The sequence below is a fragment of the Gavialis gangeticus genome, unplaced genomic scaffold (assembly GCF_001723915.1).
Source record: "Gavialis gangeticus isolate Ggan-Ray unplaced genomic scaffold, GavGan_comp1, whole genome shotgun sequence".
In the NCBI taxonomy this organism is placed as follows: domain Eukaryota; kingdom Metazoa; phylum Chordata; order Crocodylia; family Gavialidae; genus Gavialis; species Gavialis gangeticus.
This window is the reverse complement of record NW_017729025.1, coordinates 19,891,615-19,907,490: the sequence shown is the minus strand read 5'-3', so window position 1 is coordinate 19,907,490 and position 15,876 is coordinate 19,891,615. Positions and strand designations below refer to the sequence as shown.

The 15,876-nt window shown below is 42.3% G+C and overlaps 1 protein-coding gene and 1 long non-coding RNA gene across 2 annotated transcripts in view; one reads left to right on the top strand and one right to left on the bottom strand.

Annotated features, from left to right (window-relative positions):
- Positions 1 to 2,329: 2,329 nt before the first annotated feature.
- Positions 2,330 to 5,310, top strand: LOC109298397. The gene is made up of 2 exons (XR_002097603.1): positions 2,330 to 2,950; positions 4,044 to 5,310. It is a non-coding gene; the product is annotated as an uncharacterized LOC109298397 (long non-coding RNA).
- Positions 5,311 to 13,060: 7,750 nt separating this feature from the next.
- CDCA4 (cell division cycle associated 4) overlaps positions 13,061 to 15,876 on the bottom strand; it is a 15,417-nt gene continuing 12,601 nt past the window's right edge. The window contains exon 3 of the mRNA XM_019518474.1: positions 13,061 to 15,657. Coding sequence (XP_019374019.1) covers positions 14,902 to 15,657 — 756 coding nt within the window. The 3' untranslated portion in view covers positions 13,061 to 14,901. The remainder of the gene's footprint in view (positions 15,658 to 15,876) is intronic.

Sequence of the window (15,876 nt, the reverse complement as noted above, 5' to 3'; positions counted from 1 at the left end):
CTACTACCATGTTTTGTTGCCCCACTGATTTGCCTTTCCTTGCCCTGATGGTGGCACAAATGAGACATCAGGTGATGTCTGTTTCTGCTGGCAGGTTGGGCTGCAAGCCCTTCTGGCAAATGGACAGAAGTAGGAAAGCAGCACTCGCCTCTCACTTAAAAATCCAAAATTTGACCACTGCTTCTCCCACCACTGCTCTCTGCAGCATTTTTATAGTCATTACTTTGCTTTATCACAGTTGCCAGCTTGCCTTGTCTAAGACACGGCGCCTCTACCCAAGACTCCTGTGTTTCCACCAATTCTCTTCTCATATCAGGAAAATGGAGAAGTGAGGTGCACCTTAAGCACAGCTTCTAGCAGTGCTGTAGCAAAGTGGGGTTGGGGGGCAACAGGGTGACCACACTGGGTACCCAAGCAAAGGGGTGCCAACAGGCGCCGCGCAGCTGGAACGGGGCGTGGGGTGGAGCTGCGAGAGGCTTGTTTGGAGGAGTATGGGGATGGGAGTAGGGCAGCTCCCACTACTGTGTGCACTCCTGGGCAAGCATTGGGGGGGCATGTGTGTGGGGTGAGGGTGGGTTGCGGCTGCAGGCTTTCCCCCAGGCGCCAAACTTTGTTGCTATGGCATTGGCTCCTAGCATGATGGTTCTCAGCTGAGCTGCCACAGCACCCTTGGGTGACTCAGGATCCTTTCAGGACAGCCACAGGGTTCCATGCACCATTAGCACTGTTAGGTGTGCAGGCATGCTTCACATAATAGACCAGAGCTAGGGACAGATGTTCAAAAAGTCTGAGCCTGAATTGATTGAATCTTTGCAGGTTAGTCTAACCTGCAATGCTTGAACCAATTTGGAGGTGGATAGACCATAGGTGACACAGGGGGGCACATTCCTCCCCCACCCTCAAATTGGTCCTTGCCGGTCGGGGAGTAGGGAGCATCAGCAGGTGCCCCCCCGTGAAGTGCTGGCAGCACTTCCAGTTTGCCGCCGGGGCTTCCAGCAGAGTGTTTATCCACCAATTAAGAAAACAAAAACTTCTCTCATTAGTTCCTCTTCTTAAACGACTTTTTCCAAGGAAGGAAGGAGGAACATTACCAGCTACTTGCTGATTAGCTCCAAAAAGCCCCAAGCCGACACAGTCCTGCCTTTGTCCTGTCTCCTGCATCATGGACCATAGCTAACACGTGGTCTGCTAGCTAATGCTGAGAGGTGTCTGTGTAGGGCCGAAGGGAGGGGGAGGGTGGAGCAGGAGGAAGCCAGGAAGACACCAGTGCAGGAGCAGTTTCTGCCAGAGCTGCAGCCAGGAAGCAGAGGGGAGGGGCCGGCTCAGCTCTCTGAAGCAGAGAGCCTCACGCAGTCCAGAGAGCATGGCGGGATGCTGGAGGACTGATTTAACTTAAACCGGGAAGGAGTCTGGGGCAGATGTTGCATAAACCGGTTTGAACCAAATCAGTTGAGTCTGATACTACATTCAACCAGGTCTATCTCAAACCAGTTTCAGCCATTTTCAAACTGGTTTATGTGCATTGAACATCTGTTCTATTTCAGGTTTAAACCAATTTCTGACCGCTTAAACCAGTTTGTGTGTAATGTCTGTCCCTAGCCCTAGAGGGTTCATATTTGAGTACATAGTGTTAGAAGCATTCGGACCCACTATGAGCTCTTATTTTTCCATAGTCAAAAACAGAGTGAGAAGTAAGGGGTGGCATTGTCTAAGAGGTGCCTTGAGTCTACAGAGGTTGGGAACCACCGTTGTAGTGCAGTGAGTGGCAAAGATATCAGCCCACAGGCATTCACAATTTTTTTTCTTCTTTTTTTCACTGAAAACAGCCAAATAAGACGTACATTTTTCACCTATGCTAAAGCAAAAATCAGGCAAAAGTTGCAAAAGGAGGCTGTAAAAATAAAATCATGTGACTATTTAAGACAAATTTTCTTTGGCCGTGCTTGAATCTCTCATATATTTGCTTTTCACAAGCATTCGTGCAATCAAGTTACATTGGCACAAAACTTTTTGCACAAAGCACATTTCAAAATTTCACATGCAAGTATTTGTAGAGATTCTTTTGGAGTCTTGCTGAAATCTGATTTACCTGACAAGTCAGAGAGAAGCAACTCAGATTCCCAGTGAACCAATGTTCAACTTAAATTGACAGACCTGCAGAAACCTAAAAAAGACCCTTCCCCAAAACTTTTCTTGCCTAATTTGAGCAACATCCCAAGAGCAGAAAACACAGGCTTAGTTCAGGTAAGTTATTTGTTGTAAGCTAACTCAGTTCTAGTAAAAACTAGAAGTTTTTTTCTTTAAACTCGCTCCACCAATATTAACCAGGAATAAAAAGACTATTGGCTAAAGACCAGAATCACTATTTATGATACATTAGTGAACAGCTAAGGATAAGTCAAGGGATTCTCAAGACCCACTCTTCAAATGGAGTCAGTCTGTCTCCTGCATCGCAAGATGGGTGGCAGTGAGGTGGCGGCAGAGGCTACCGACTAAAAGAAGGGCAGAGGCCAAAGAGGCAGGGAAAACTGTGGTTTAACTCAGCAAAAGCCTCTCTTGAAATTAAACTCTGTCCTCTGGCAGAAGGATCCTCTCTCCAAGCTCCTCTTACCCTCCTCCACAGCAAGCTGCCACTGGCTTCCCAGCCACAGCTGTGCTCTGACCCTGCTGCTGGGGGGTCACAGCGCACAGAAGGGGAGCGAATGCTACTGCAAGAAGCAATAATGAATCCTTTTTGACACACTACTTGAGCCGTATTGGAGAGGAACGTTGCACTAAGAATGGCTGTTTGGTGATTCCGCCACCCCCACAGTCCATCTGCTGCATGGAGTTTATGCCGAGGGACTGGTGGCAGCTTTGAGGAGGGGGGCTGTGTTTCCCATCCAGACGGCTTCCCTTCCCACCACACGTTCGGGCGCACATAGAAGAAACTGGCTTCTCAGATGAATGGGTACCAGACTGAACAAGACAGTTAAAGATAGCTACAAGTGTTACCAGGACAGACCTCTACCATATGCTGCGGATCCTCTTTGAAAAAAATTAGCAATAAAGATATATGAATCGCTTTTTTTAGGTTAGATGTGGAAGTGACTTATTAGGGGGTAGCATACAGTAATCTTTTCAGTGGTACTAATCAACTGTGGGCTGAGAATATTGTAACTTGCCAAATGTTTAACTATTATGGAAGTTGGGTTTTCTGTTTGGCCAAAATTAAGACAATCTTCCAGAGAAATATGCGCTGTTGACATTGGTCTTTATTCATACCTCTTGGGACAGGTAGGACATTACTTCAAATAATATATTTCCTGATGTTCAACGCTGTTTTCCACCATCACTGTAAGACATGATAGCAGGCCTGTACTTTGTGATGCATTGAGTAATTAATCTTATATACCTGACTAGATTATAGGTTATATTTTATTTATTTGTTTAAACCTGGTTTTCTTTTGCTACTGCTGTAAATGAGTGCTGATGTTTTAAGCAAAGGTTGACGAGAGGTCTACGCATGCTGTGACAGATCTATGAGAATCATTAACACAACCCTGTTTAATGGATAAACGTAAGACAAAAGCTGATACATGTAGTTTATGACATAAGTCTGTCATCTAAAATCAACAGCAGCTTTTAGAAGAAGCTACTATGGAAGGCAGATTTCACAGATCATTATATAACACGTCCAACAAGCAAGAAAAAGTGACAAAAATCATTGCAGATCAAGTAATATGCTAAAAAAGTGGAAACCAATTTAACTTACTAGTTTTTATGGCTGATAAACAGCTGTACATGTAGCTCACCTATTTTAAAACAGATCAGAAATATTCAGTTTATATCCATTTACTGCACTTTATTAAGGCTTGTGTTTGAATGCAGGTCTCAAAAGGGGTCATTGTTCACATTTTGAAAATGTGTTAGTTTTCCTGCTGTATCTTGAACTACTTAAAAAGCAACTGAAATGTTCAATGAGCAAATGCAGTCTTTCAGTTGGACTGTACTTGATCAAGATGGTATCTGTCCATACTGCAGCATCATTTTTGTCCTTGCAGCAAATGCCACAGGAACTTTGATGACACAAAATGGTCAGGAACTCAACTGAACATCTTCAGCAGCCTCTTGACCTCAGTACTAGGAGAGACACCGGTTCATGAATGTAAGTAGAAAGAACACCTCTAACCAAGTAGTAACTACTTCTTGGAGCACTTAAGTTTTCCAGTCGTCTCCCATACAACTACTATTTAAGCCTAAAACCTTTACGTGTGCCAAGATCATACTATAAGGTGTTATAGCTACAATATTTGACAGAATTGTTATATTTTGCTACAAGTTCCATTGTTTAAAGGAGCGTTAGAAAGTACATATTTCTTTCAAGCAAGAAGTGAACAGAAGAAGAACATGCAAATTATGTAACTTTTAAAAACAAAGTTTCAGCTATGCATCAACTGACTTTTTAAAAAAAATCATTTGAAGCTCTGAAAGAACAATACAGGAAAGTTAATTTGGTCTCAATACCTAGAAGAGGCAAGCCAGAGAGATGTTACATGTCTGTCAAGAGTCACAGAAGTAGCTCCTGACCGATCCAAAAAGAAAAATCTGGCCTTTTGATGCACAGTTTTCTGCTTGAATTACAAGATTCTCTTTGCTCCTACTAGTTTAGTGGAGTTATGATTAATAATTTAAACATTACAAGGACAACACAGTGCACTGCACAAACACTGCATATTATGTGTATAAGAAAGCACCCTTGCTAATTCCAAGTTGGACTGTGAAACACTGCATTTTCTCATCTATATCATTCAGCTATACTTGTACATGGTAAAGGAAGTACTGTTCCTTTTAGAGGCTGTCACCTCTGATATAACAAACTATTCAACTTGACACTGCAAAATACCCAGTGTTACTGTGAATTTATCCCTGTATTTTGTCCTTTTTTTTTTTTTAAGCATTAATTTTTATGTCCCCATTTTATGGAGCCCTTATACCATTCAGTGATTTTTCTAATTGCCTCAACATTCAACAACTAATTTCAAAACTTTTCCGCACATAAGAGTTTGCAGTACCACAGACCTGCCACGCCTTTAAAAAGGTACTGTTTGAGATCTTCCCAAACCTGAAATTCAAGAGAGTTTAATCTAACTTTAGAATAGAAATTTGTCTAAAACTTGGCCTGTGACCAATGACTGCAAAGTAAATTTAGGTTTAAAATATTGAATTGATTATAAAGCCTGAATGCTCACCATTATGCATGCACTTTCCTGCTAGCCATACACTGAAAAGGCGCTATCAAATATAGCGTATACAATGTCTTCAAAATGATGTTTTTTGCAAGTGCTCCTATTCTTGCTAGTTTATGAATTTGATTATTTTCATTTGAATTTTCCATACAATGAGGAACTTTCTCTGCCTTCATATTAATCAAGGATCAACATTTACAAACACTGCACATGTACACTTGAAACACTGCAAAACAACTCATAGAAACAAGGAATTCTTATTCCCAACACCTTAACAAAGCTCCTATCGAGGTCAGTGGGAATTTTGCCTAACTAAGGAATGCCTTACATCATTCATATGCTAGATCCAGCCCATTAGCTAAGGAAGGGACATCAGAGTTAACTGAGGAAAGAACAAGACTAAGGTTCAGGTATCTTCTGTTGGCTTTAGAGGAACAAGGGGCTGGGCCGGGCACCAGTTCATGGCCCAGAGGTTGCAAGTTTGAGGCCATACTGGATGTATTCATGGCACAGCCTGTCAGCTTCCAATTAAATCTGCAAATTCTGCTAAATACCTTGCCCTAAAGACATGAAAAAGGAAAGTCCTGCCTGACGAACCTGATTGCATTCTGGCTGCATGAGATGACTGGCCCTGTGGGTACAGGAAAAGCAGTGGATGTGGTATCACCTGACTTTAGCAAGACTTTTGATACAGTCTCCCGCAACATTCTTGCAAGCAAGCTAAGGATGCAGGGTTTGGATGAAGGCACTGTAAGGTGGAGAGAAAACTGGATGGATCATCAAAGGGTAGTAATCAATGGCTCAATGTCTAGTTGGCAGCCTCTATCAAGGGGAGTGCCCCAGGGGTTGGTCCTGGGGCTGGTTTTGTTCAATGTCTTCATTGACGAGCTGGAAGATGGGATGGAGTGCACCCTCAGCAAGTTTGCAGATGACACCATCTGCTGTGGGGAGTAGTCGATATGCTGGAGGGTAGGGCTAAGATTTAGAGCAGGGGTGGGCAAAATGTGGCCCGGGGCCTGATGCAGCCCACCAGGCTATTCTAGCCAGCCCACGCCTCCCCCCCCGCCAATTAATATTTATCTGCCCCTGGCTGCCTGTTACGCAGCCCTCGATGGCTTGCCAAAACTCAGTAAACAGCCCTCTACCCGAAATAATTGGCTGTCCCTGATTTAGAGAGACCTCAACGAATTGGAGGATTGGACCAAAAGAAATCTCATGGGCCGCATCCACATGCGGTGTGGATGTTTGGTTCCCTGGGGACAACTAGTGACTGCACCTTGCACCACAGCTAGTTGTCCCTGGGGAATGTCCGTGGCACAGGCACTCAGATGCATGGCGAGTTACCCCAGGGGCAGTAGGGTAAGCTGGGACCAGCACTGGGCTCCTGGGGGCCTCCTAGGGTTGCAGCAGTGGCGATTCTGCTGTGCAGAGCCTGGCCAGCAGTCGCAGCACTTCTCCAGGCAGCCTGGTTTTGCTTTTGAGCAGTAATCACTGCCTATGAGTGCACGTTGCTCCGCTTTTTTTCTCTGAGGGTTTTTTTGACCACTGGATATCAAAAAGCCCTGTGCACTGCTTCCCTGCAGCATGGAGAACAGCTGAATGCGTGGTATGTGGTGCCACAGGTGCATCTGTGGTACCACATACACAGCTGCACTTGTCTGGATGTGGCCAGGAGGTTCAATAAGAAGTGTAAAGTCCTGCACTTAGGACAGAACAATTTCATATACTGATAGTCTGGGGATCAACTGACTAAGCAGCAGCTCTGTAGAAAAGGACCTGGGAGTTGCAGTGGGCGGTAAACTGAGCCAACAGTGTGCCCTTGTTGCACAGAAGGCCAGCAGCATACGGGGCTCCATTATTAGGAGCACTGCACCAGATTGAGGGAAATGATTCTTTCCCTCTATGCAGCACTGGTGAAGCCACATCTGGAGTAACCCCCCTACTACAGAAATGATGTGGACAAATTGGAGAGAGTCCAGCGCAAGGCAACAAAAATGGTTAGGGGGCTAGGGCAAATGACTCTTGAGGAAAGGCTGAGGGAACTGGGTTTATTTAATCTGGAGAAGAGAAGCCCGAGAAGGGATTTAATAGCAACTTTCAAGAACCTGAAGTGGGTGGGGATGTTCAAAGAGGATGGAGCTAGGCTGTTCTCAGTGGTGGCAGATGACAGAACAAGGAACAATGGTCTCAAGTTGCAGCAAGGGGAGTTTAGATTAAATATTAAGAAAAACTCTCTTATGAGGAGGGTAGTAAAGCACTGGAACAGATTAGCCAGAGAGGTTGTAGAATCTCCATCCTTGGAGGTTTTTAAGACCTGGCTAGGATGATCTAGGTGGTCATGGTCCTGCTTTGAGCAAGGGGTTGGACTACATGACCTCCTCAGGTCCCATCCAACCCTCATTTTCTATGGAGCTGACTGCACACAAATGGTAGCTTGACATCTTAGTAAAAGTTTGTTTTCTGATCTATAAAGAATCATTAAGTTGGGGTCTCTTACTCCTTCAGCAGACACTTGCATCAAATGCAAAGTCCTCTAAATAACAATAGGATGGAAGGTTTGCAATAAGGTTTAGAAGAGACAGAATCAGACTACTGAGATTTTTGTTGGTATGGAACTAGCACATTTTATTTAATCACAGAAAGTGTTAAAACCAAGTCTTAATGTTTAGCCAGGCTTTAATACCTTTATCACTGTAGCAGGCACATTGAGTTGTGCAAAGGCTCTTAGCCATAGTCCATGACTTCCCAGAACTACATAATAAAATTGAACAGAACGACTTCTGTGGCACCGGGAGATGTGAGCGCCAATTGGTGCACTAGGTGAGCAAGGCACAAGTTCCCTTATAAAGAATGTGCCTGGCATAGTGCCAGGGGAATTAGCGTACCATCTAAGGAATGCTTGGCAGTGTCAGGGGATAGGACAATGTGGTATGAAAAGGTTGTAAAAAATGGTTAACAGAAGGGAAGGTGTGACAGCACGCAGTGAACCTGGAAAAAAAAAAAAAAGAGAGACAGCTGCTGCATCTCTGCTTAGCCTCTTGTAGCCCAAGATCAAGTCGGGGCAGCCGAATACCAAGACCTCCAGGCTTGGGCCTGCACATAGGATGCCTGCCAATAGATTTGGGAGTACCTGAAGACCCAGGGTGAAAGCCTGGGATGGGAGATGCTCACCAGTTGTAGCACCATACATGGTGTTTAGAATGATTGAGCAGGCAGAACTCAATCAATATCTGTTTTAGAACAATTCAGTTCTGCTTAATTGATACAATTTGGAACCGATTTGGCCAATTTGACTTGAAACATGAAATATGAATTAAAAAAAAATATCCGCTGGACAAACACAGAGAAGCCATAGACATCACACACCCAGTGGAAGATCCAAGGCACTGTACCCCTGACAGTCACTGCTGAGAATCCTACAGAGTCACTTGTCAGGTTGTATTACAGGGAGGAAACCTGTAATATTGTGTAAGTGTTACTATTAAAGTTCACTTGATACTAAATCAGATGAGTTGCCAAGTCACTCTTTAGGGCTCTGGCAAAAAGAAATTCTCTTAGTAACAATCATCAGTCATACTTTCAAACATTGCACAATTCCACTCATGAGCTTTGGGGGGGTGGGGGGGAAGTGGGGTGCAGAGAGGACAATAGAAGTTCTCTTTATGAAAAAAGCATTTTTTTCCAGATGCCAGTACCTCTTTGGAAACTATGAAGCATATGTGTGTATGGCAGAATGGGAGCTAGGTTCTCCCTTCTGCTGTCTACTGAGCAGTTGATGCAATCTCTTTATAGGGCAATTATACCTTGTAATTCTCTCAAGTCTCTGGATATTCTTGCAGTTTTTTCGACTGTGTGCAGCCATCTTATTCTTAGCCACTACTGTCATGGTCTAGGCTCCAATTATCTGTATGTGAACATACATTTATGAATAACTCTACAGAAGGCTCTTGAACTGACAGGGAGACTTAGGCTGACCCTGTTCCACGCTAACCCAGTCTGGATCACTGCTTGGCTTTGTGTAAGCGAAACCTGATAGTTTGTGCTCAGCCTTCTTTCTGCATACCCAGGCTATTTCCTACTTTGGTTCGTCAGTGTCCTTCGATCCCAATGCTGTTAACGTTCCTTATAGGCCTCTACTGTTATCAGTTCTAGCTGCTTCACCATTTCCTTGGTCTAGATTACAAAGCTGACCCACTCCAGAAGCCTTCTTTTTACTAGGGTCTGTCCAGGAAACAAGTCTACAGGCCCAAGAGACTCCAAACTTTCTGGATTCCCAGCTCAGACTGATACTCACTTCCTGGCCTGTAGCCCTTCTGGTCCCTGGAATGGGGTCAGCTAAAACTGGTCAGTCACTAGTCCTGATCAGTCTTTCTTGCTCAGCTGCTGCAAGTAGTCTTTACTTGCCTTTATCCTGTGCAATGTTTACAAGCCTCATCACATTGTGCTTCTAGTTTACACAGTCCTGATTTTGTTACACTTTTTGCATTACATTTCGTGCAGGCAAATAATGGATCTTGTTTCAACCAATTTTTTCTTCCATTGTGTCTAGTTGTAAAGGAAATGACAGACAGACAGACAGACAGACAGACAGACAGACAGACAGACAGACAGACAGACAGACAGACAGACAGACAGACAGACAGACAGACTTTTTCACTGTGGTTTTACTACTAAAAACACAAGGCATACAAGCGTCAGTTATTGGGAACTTTTCAAGTACTTTCAGAACTATCTGTAACGTAAAAAAGTGTTAAAATGAAGTTTACCTTGATTTACATTTGTTAAACATCTGACTTCAAAAACAACGTACAGACAAGCTGGAGAACAAACAATTCCTTTAAGTTTGAAGATTCCCATATAAAACACTAACCTTTTGAAGAATGCAAGTCACAGTTGACTAAACCTATCACTGCATCTCTGGAAAGGCACTTTTAGCCCAGACCAGATATGCTCCATTTTCTGTTTGCTTCTTGATACAAGTCATTGTTCAGCTCAGTCTGGATTCCTGTGCTTTTACTAAGTACCTGAAAATTAGGATAAAACTAAGCAGCAGGGGGTGCAACAGTCAAGCTTATCTGAAGAACATCAGATTTGGAGCTATTTGCTTCAAAGTCTTCAGACTTACTTTGAGCTAAGGCTAGAGCTAAGCACTGGCATTTGGACCAGCTGTCTAGTGGCTCAGCCACAATATAGATTGCCATATTACAGTTTGTAGAGAAAAGATAAGCCTAGAATTCATCAAGAGTCTGCTAAAAGACAATGATGGGATGTCACAAAATGCGTTTACAATACCTGAATGTTCCTTCTTAGCTTCCACATTTACATGAAGAAGTCTTCTTTCCACAAGTGCAATTAACATGTCTAACCAGCTGTGCTTTACTCCTGTGCAAAATCTATTGGGGTTGATCAGCTTAGTTCAGGGGTGGCCAGCCTGTGACACATACCACAAATGGCATAGAAATCCTATATGGGGCAGACTAGGGAGGGGACAGGCAGCATAGTGACAAATGGGGCAGGAAACAAGAAGCAGAGCAGCAGATTGGGCAGGAATTACAGGACAGGGAGCCAAAGGCAAAGCAGCACACCTGCCCAAACAGGTGTCTCCCACTGGTTTAGTCCTCTTTTACTCCTCTTGAATATGGACTAAGCCAAGCTTCTCTAAAGTTTACCATTCTTGACTTGGGGGTCTCCAGGTGTCTGGATACGTCTAGTCATTAACACCCAGAATGAGAAGTTTTTAAGTTGGCCATATATTAAGTGCAGCCTGAAGTTTCAACTGATCTGGCTCTATCTAGGGCATGAGCTTGCCATACTAGCCTGTAAGGAAGGGGTTGTCAACTGGGGGTTCACCTACCCCCAAGGGTACTTGATAAGACCGTAGGGGGTATGTGTAGGTAGGTGGGGACAGAGCACCACTACATTATCCTGCACTGCCACGCAGGTGCCGCCTGCCCAACCAGATGCAGGGGGTACAGGAAGCTCACGTAGTGGCTGCCACCACTCCGTCCAGCCATGCCCTCCCTCCCCCTAACCCCACCCCTGCTGTAAGGGATTGTATTTAACTGCTGTCTCTTCTCTTGGAAGTAGTACTGAAATAATCAAATGGGCTAGAGAATGAATGGAGTTTTTATTTATAGCAAAAGAGGAGGAATATAATAGGCATATGGAAGCCACCTTAGTCTGAGGGTCAAAGAGACACACCAATAATGCAACAGAACAACCTAGTGGGAACTTGTGGGGAAGACTAGCGCTCAAAAACAAAGGGGTACCCACAGAAGAGCGATGCTCAGACCATGTCTGAGCCACATGTGGCTCAAGTTTGCATCTGTGGCATGGAAAGAACATTATCAAAATGCATCTTACTGCATACTTTTGGGTATGTTTCCTGCCATCAATAAGCACTAGCAAGGTTTATCACTTGTAACATTAATTTAGTGGAGCCTTTTCTTTTAAACTGGAATATGCTTGCTGCAGTGTATTTAGGAATGTACACGTTGCATGGGCCCTTCAGTGAATGCCGAATGCTCACTAGTGAGATAGTCAGGATTAACTGTCACTGCTATAAGTAATTGTATGAATTAGCCATATGCATTATCATCAAATATCAGCCAAGCTCCAGGACATCAGGCATGCAACAGTGCACATGCAAAACATTTTCCAGAGTTTGTCAAAAAACTCAACAACTCCATAAACTTACGCTAGCTAGCCTAAACAGTATCCTTGCTGTTAAACCAAGATTCTCCACTTCTTAATCTAATAACCAGGCCCTATTGCCCAGAAGAGCAATTTATTCTTCCAATTTACAAGACACAGCTGCCAAGTGTTTAGTTTACCCATGATACATTTCTATGTATTTGTGTACTTGCACATTGTCTCTACAGTGATGGACCCAAGATGACCAGAAGTCACCATTAACCAGTTTATCTTTCCCATACATAAATTGATGCAGACTAAGATGAACTCTTAAAAATCTAGCCCTAGTCCAATTCACAATTTCCATCTGCCAAAGATGAAAGTGAAATGCAATTTGAACAAAAACTTGAACTAATCAGTGCTTCCTAAACTTTTCCTCAGCATGACCCCTTACTCCCAATCTGCCGCCCCCCCACCTCCCAGGTGCCCTCACTCCCCATCCACAGCCCCCTAGCCCTGCCAGTGCCAGCCACCCTCCCAGTCCTACTGGTGCCCCGCACTCAAAATTGGCAGCACCCTCCCCGCTTCTAGTCCTGCCCCCTGCTGCCAGGGCTACAGGACCAAGGCATCACTGGATTTTACGAAAGATCACTGTTGATGCTTCAAGTAAACACTAATTGCAAGACAAAACATTTTAAAACTGTCTTTAAAACAAAAACCTATAACAGGAGGAGAAAGAGAAGGAAAGACGATGACAGGTGTATTTTGCTTACCAAGGATTACCTACTGCATCACTGGCTCTTATCTTGCTGATGCAATACAGTATTCTCTCACATATAAAACGTGCACCTTTTTCCAAAAAAGAGCTGTTGGAAATCAGTGCTTATAGTGCTCATATGCGAGTAAATATGGGAGAGCACTTTCTGCCATTTACAAGGAAAGATTCCCCCCACTTCATCCAGCTTTTGAAAAAAAAGTTCTTCTGGAGTGCATTGTATAGAAATGAAATTTCCTAATTTAGAAATTCCTAAATAGTCATGCTATTATTCTGTCCAGTACTTTTTTTTTTGTTTCAGTCTCACTGCATCATATGCATTTTCCTTGCACATTTTCATGTGGTATGTCACCCTGCTAATTTAAGATAAACTTGCTATTAGCTTAGTTATAGAAGTAATGTTTTACAGCTAAGCAAATAAAGGTCACTTCATGTCCAAGTTTAATACAAAAAATATTTTAAAAGTTCACAAAAATCTCACTTATACAAACTGCAGTTTGACACATAACGGAGTTAAATATGCAGCTATCTACCAAGTTTAGAAAACTTAATTATGCAATGCTATTTTTCAACCAGCTGTTTCAAAAACACTTACAGTAAGTTAAAAAGACAGACATTTATTTGTTTATAGGTTAACTTGTGGAAGCAAGGAACCAGAATGTACCTAGAACTAACTACTTAGGGATTTGCGAATCCTAAAGAGAAATGTGAAGTAGGTAAGGTCACCTACAGGAAGGCAAAACATTTGTTAAATGCAAAGTTTATTCCTTTCACAATGTGGTTGGTCCCTTGATACACTTCCATAGAAACAACCTAACTATCTGCAATCTCTGCTCCCCAGGCAGCCAATGTCAAAAGGTTCCAGCAATAAAATAGCTCTTAAAAAAGAAGTCGCGTTATAGTAAATTCATATATGTTATTTGATCCACCTCCAAAAGTGGACATTAGAAACAAAATGAATTACACACTCTAAAACGAATGTGTGACCATCCTTAAAGAAAGGAAATGCAATTCAATGTTCCATATACCGCTTGTTATTCAAAAAAATAAGCTGACCAGAAAACCTTGGTAAGAGTGGAGCATGCTAATTTAGACAAGACATTAGAACACACTAGTAGATATTTCAAGGCCCCTAGCAACACTTTTTATAGTAATTAGTGCAAGATAGTTTTCCCACAAACAAATATTTGATGGTAGACTTCAGTGATAAACAATTCACTTGATGACATTTACATATAAATACACATAAATAAAAACCCTACATAATTTAGGTTTGAAGATAACAAAAACATGGTTTGGACTGAATTAAATGTAATTGCATGTAGCTGGATCAGGGCTCTCCCTGTAATGACACTCAAGTATAAGTTGTATAAAAAGCATCATTGTACCATCCTCAGTTTAGTAAAGTACTACTCTATAAAAACAGAATCATGAAAACAGCGCTTACATTTTAATGTAAAGTATAAAATTGTATATTGATATTTACATACACTTTGCTGAGCTACATAAGGTAGCTCATGGTAAAAAAAACCAAATCCCTTCTTGAAAGTCTTTCAAAAATACATCAACTGCAAATATTTATGATCAAAAGTTACTAAATTAGCAGCTGATAGCACATCTGTAGTAAAAATATATTTTAGGAAAATAGCTGGAAAAAATCTAAATGTTGACAAATACTTTAAAATTATATTCAAAGAAACAAAACTGTTGGAAGAAGACAGAAGCAGCTAGCTAGGATAATGGTGACTACTGCACACTGCTCCGAAAGCCACGGGCAACAGCAGGTAGAACAAAGGAGGCAGACAAGGAGGGATTGAGGTGGTCCTAAAAAATAGGAAGTGTTAGTCCAAAAGTCAGGAGGTAAAAGAAAAATCCGGTTACCCAAACTCTGTATGACTCTCGATTTTTCTAGACTTGGGGTGGGGGGGTGGAGATGATGATGGAAACAACACTCTTAATGAACAAGCACTCTTCAAAAGCTACAAAGTGGGCAAGGGAGTCCAATCTGGAAAACCTTGGACTCCAACTTAAAAAAAAAACATTTACAGTATGTACTTACAGTTCAATGAACAGTTACCTAGAATTCTCACACTACAAACTGCATGTTAACTTTAAAAGTTAACAAAATTTTGCAATATGAAGTGCTCATATATATTTCTGTAAAATACATGTACAGATTTGCTTGAATAAACTATTGGGAAAAGTGTTTCTGTAAGTCCTTTACTTCCTTGAAGGAGCTCGCTCTCTGCTGCACAGGTAGTGGTTTCAAGATTCAACAAGAATTTCCACAATGTGGTCAAGCTCATTAAGATCGGATTTACAGTTAGAGTTAGAATTTGTGGTGGTCTGAGAAGGAAATGTTTCAAGTACATCACAGTGTCCCATTTTGGTGTTGCTCATCATTCCTGTTAACATTGTATCAAGGTCGTAGTAAGAATTGTCAACCTCTGAAAACAGATCTTCAACAGAATTTGGGCTTTTATTCTCTAATGTCTCAAATATTTGATCCAATGATTTTTGAAAATTTCCTCTATTTTCTTGTGGGTTCTCCATTTCCCACATGTTACTTTGCAGGTTCCTTGGAGCTTGTCCTGAAGAAACAGTTGACATAATTTCTGAACTATCTTGTGACTGGGTCTCCTCAAAGTCTTTAGGGAAGGTACTATAACCTGGACTGTGCTTTCCCTCAGTTTGTTCCCGGGATGAACGACATAGTATATCTGTTGAAACCAAGCGGTCTAGGGAAGCGTGCCCTGCATTCTGCGTATTTATCATCTGCCAAGTCCCATCTTGAGTCATTTCCTCTTGGATTTGCCGTACTGTATTGGCTATTAGTACCGAACGACAAAGATTAGGCTCAACCAGCATGTGGCACAGTTGAAGTTTTACCAAAGACATATCTAAAAGTGACTGTCGCTGAAGATTATATGAAGGAATAGCTTTAAAACCAGCCAGCGTCCCTTCAACATCTTCTTCACCATCAAAACATTTTCTTTTTAATCCTCGCACAAACATTGTGTCCTATTGAGGGGGCGGGGGGAAGAAAAAAAGAGGCTCTTTAACACAATGGAATGACCTAATAAGTTGGAAATCACAAGTAAAACTATGGCAAAAAAGTTTCAGAATCTTTCACTTGGAAAATAAAGCAAAGCAATAGTTAGAAACTTAAAAACATTAAAAAACTGTCATACGAGTTTACAGGTAAAGCCAATGTGGGACAAGAGATTTCTAAGGAAGGTA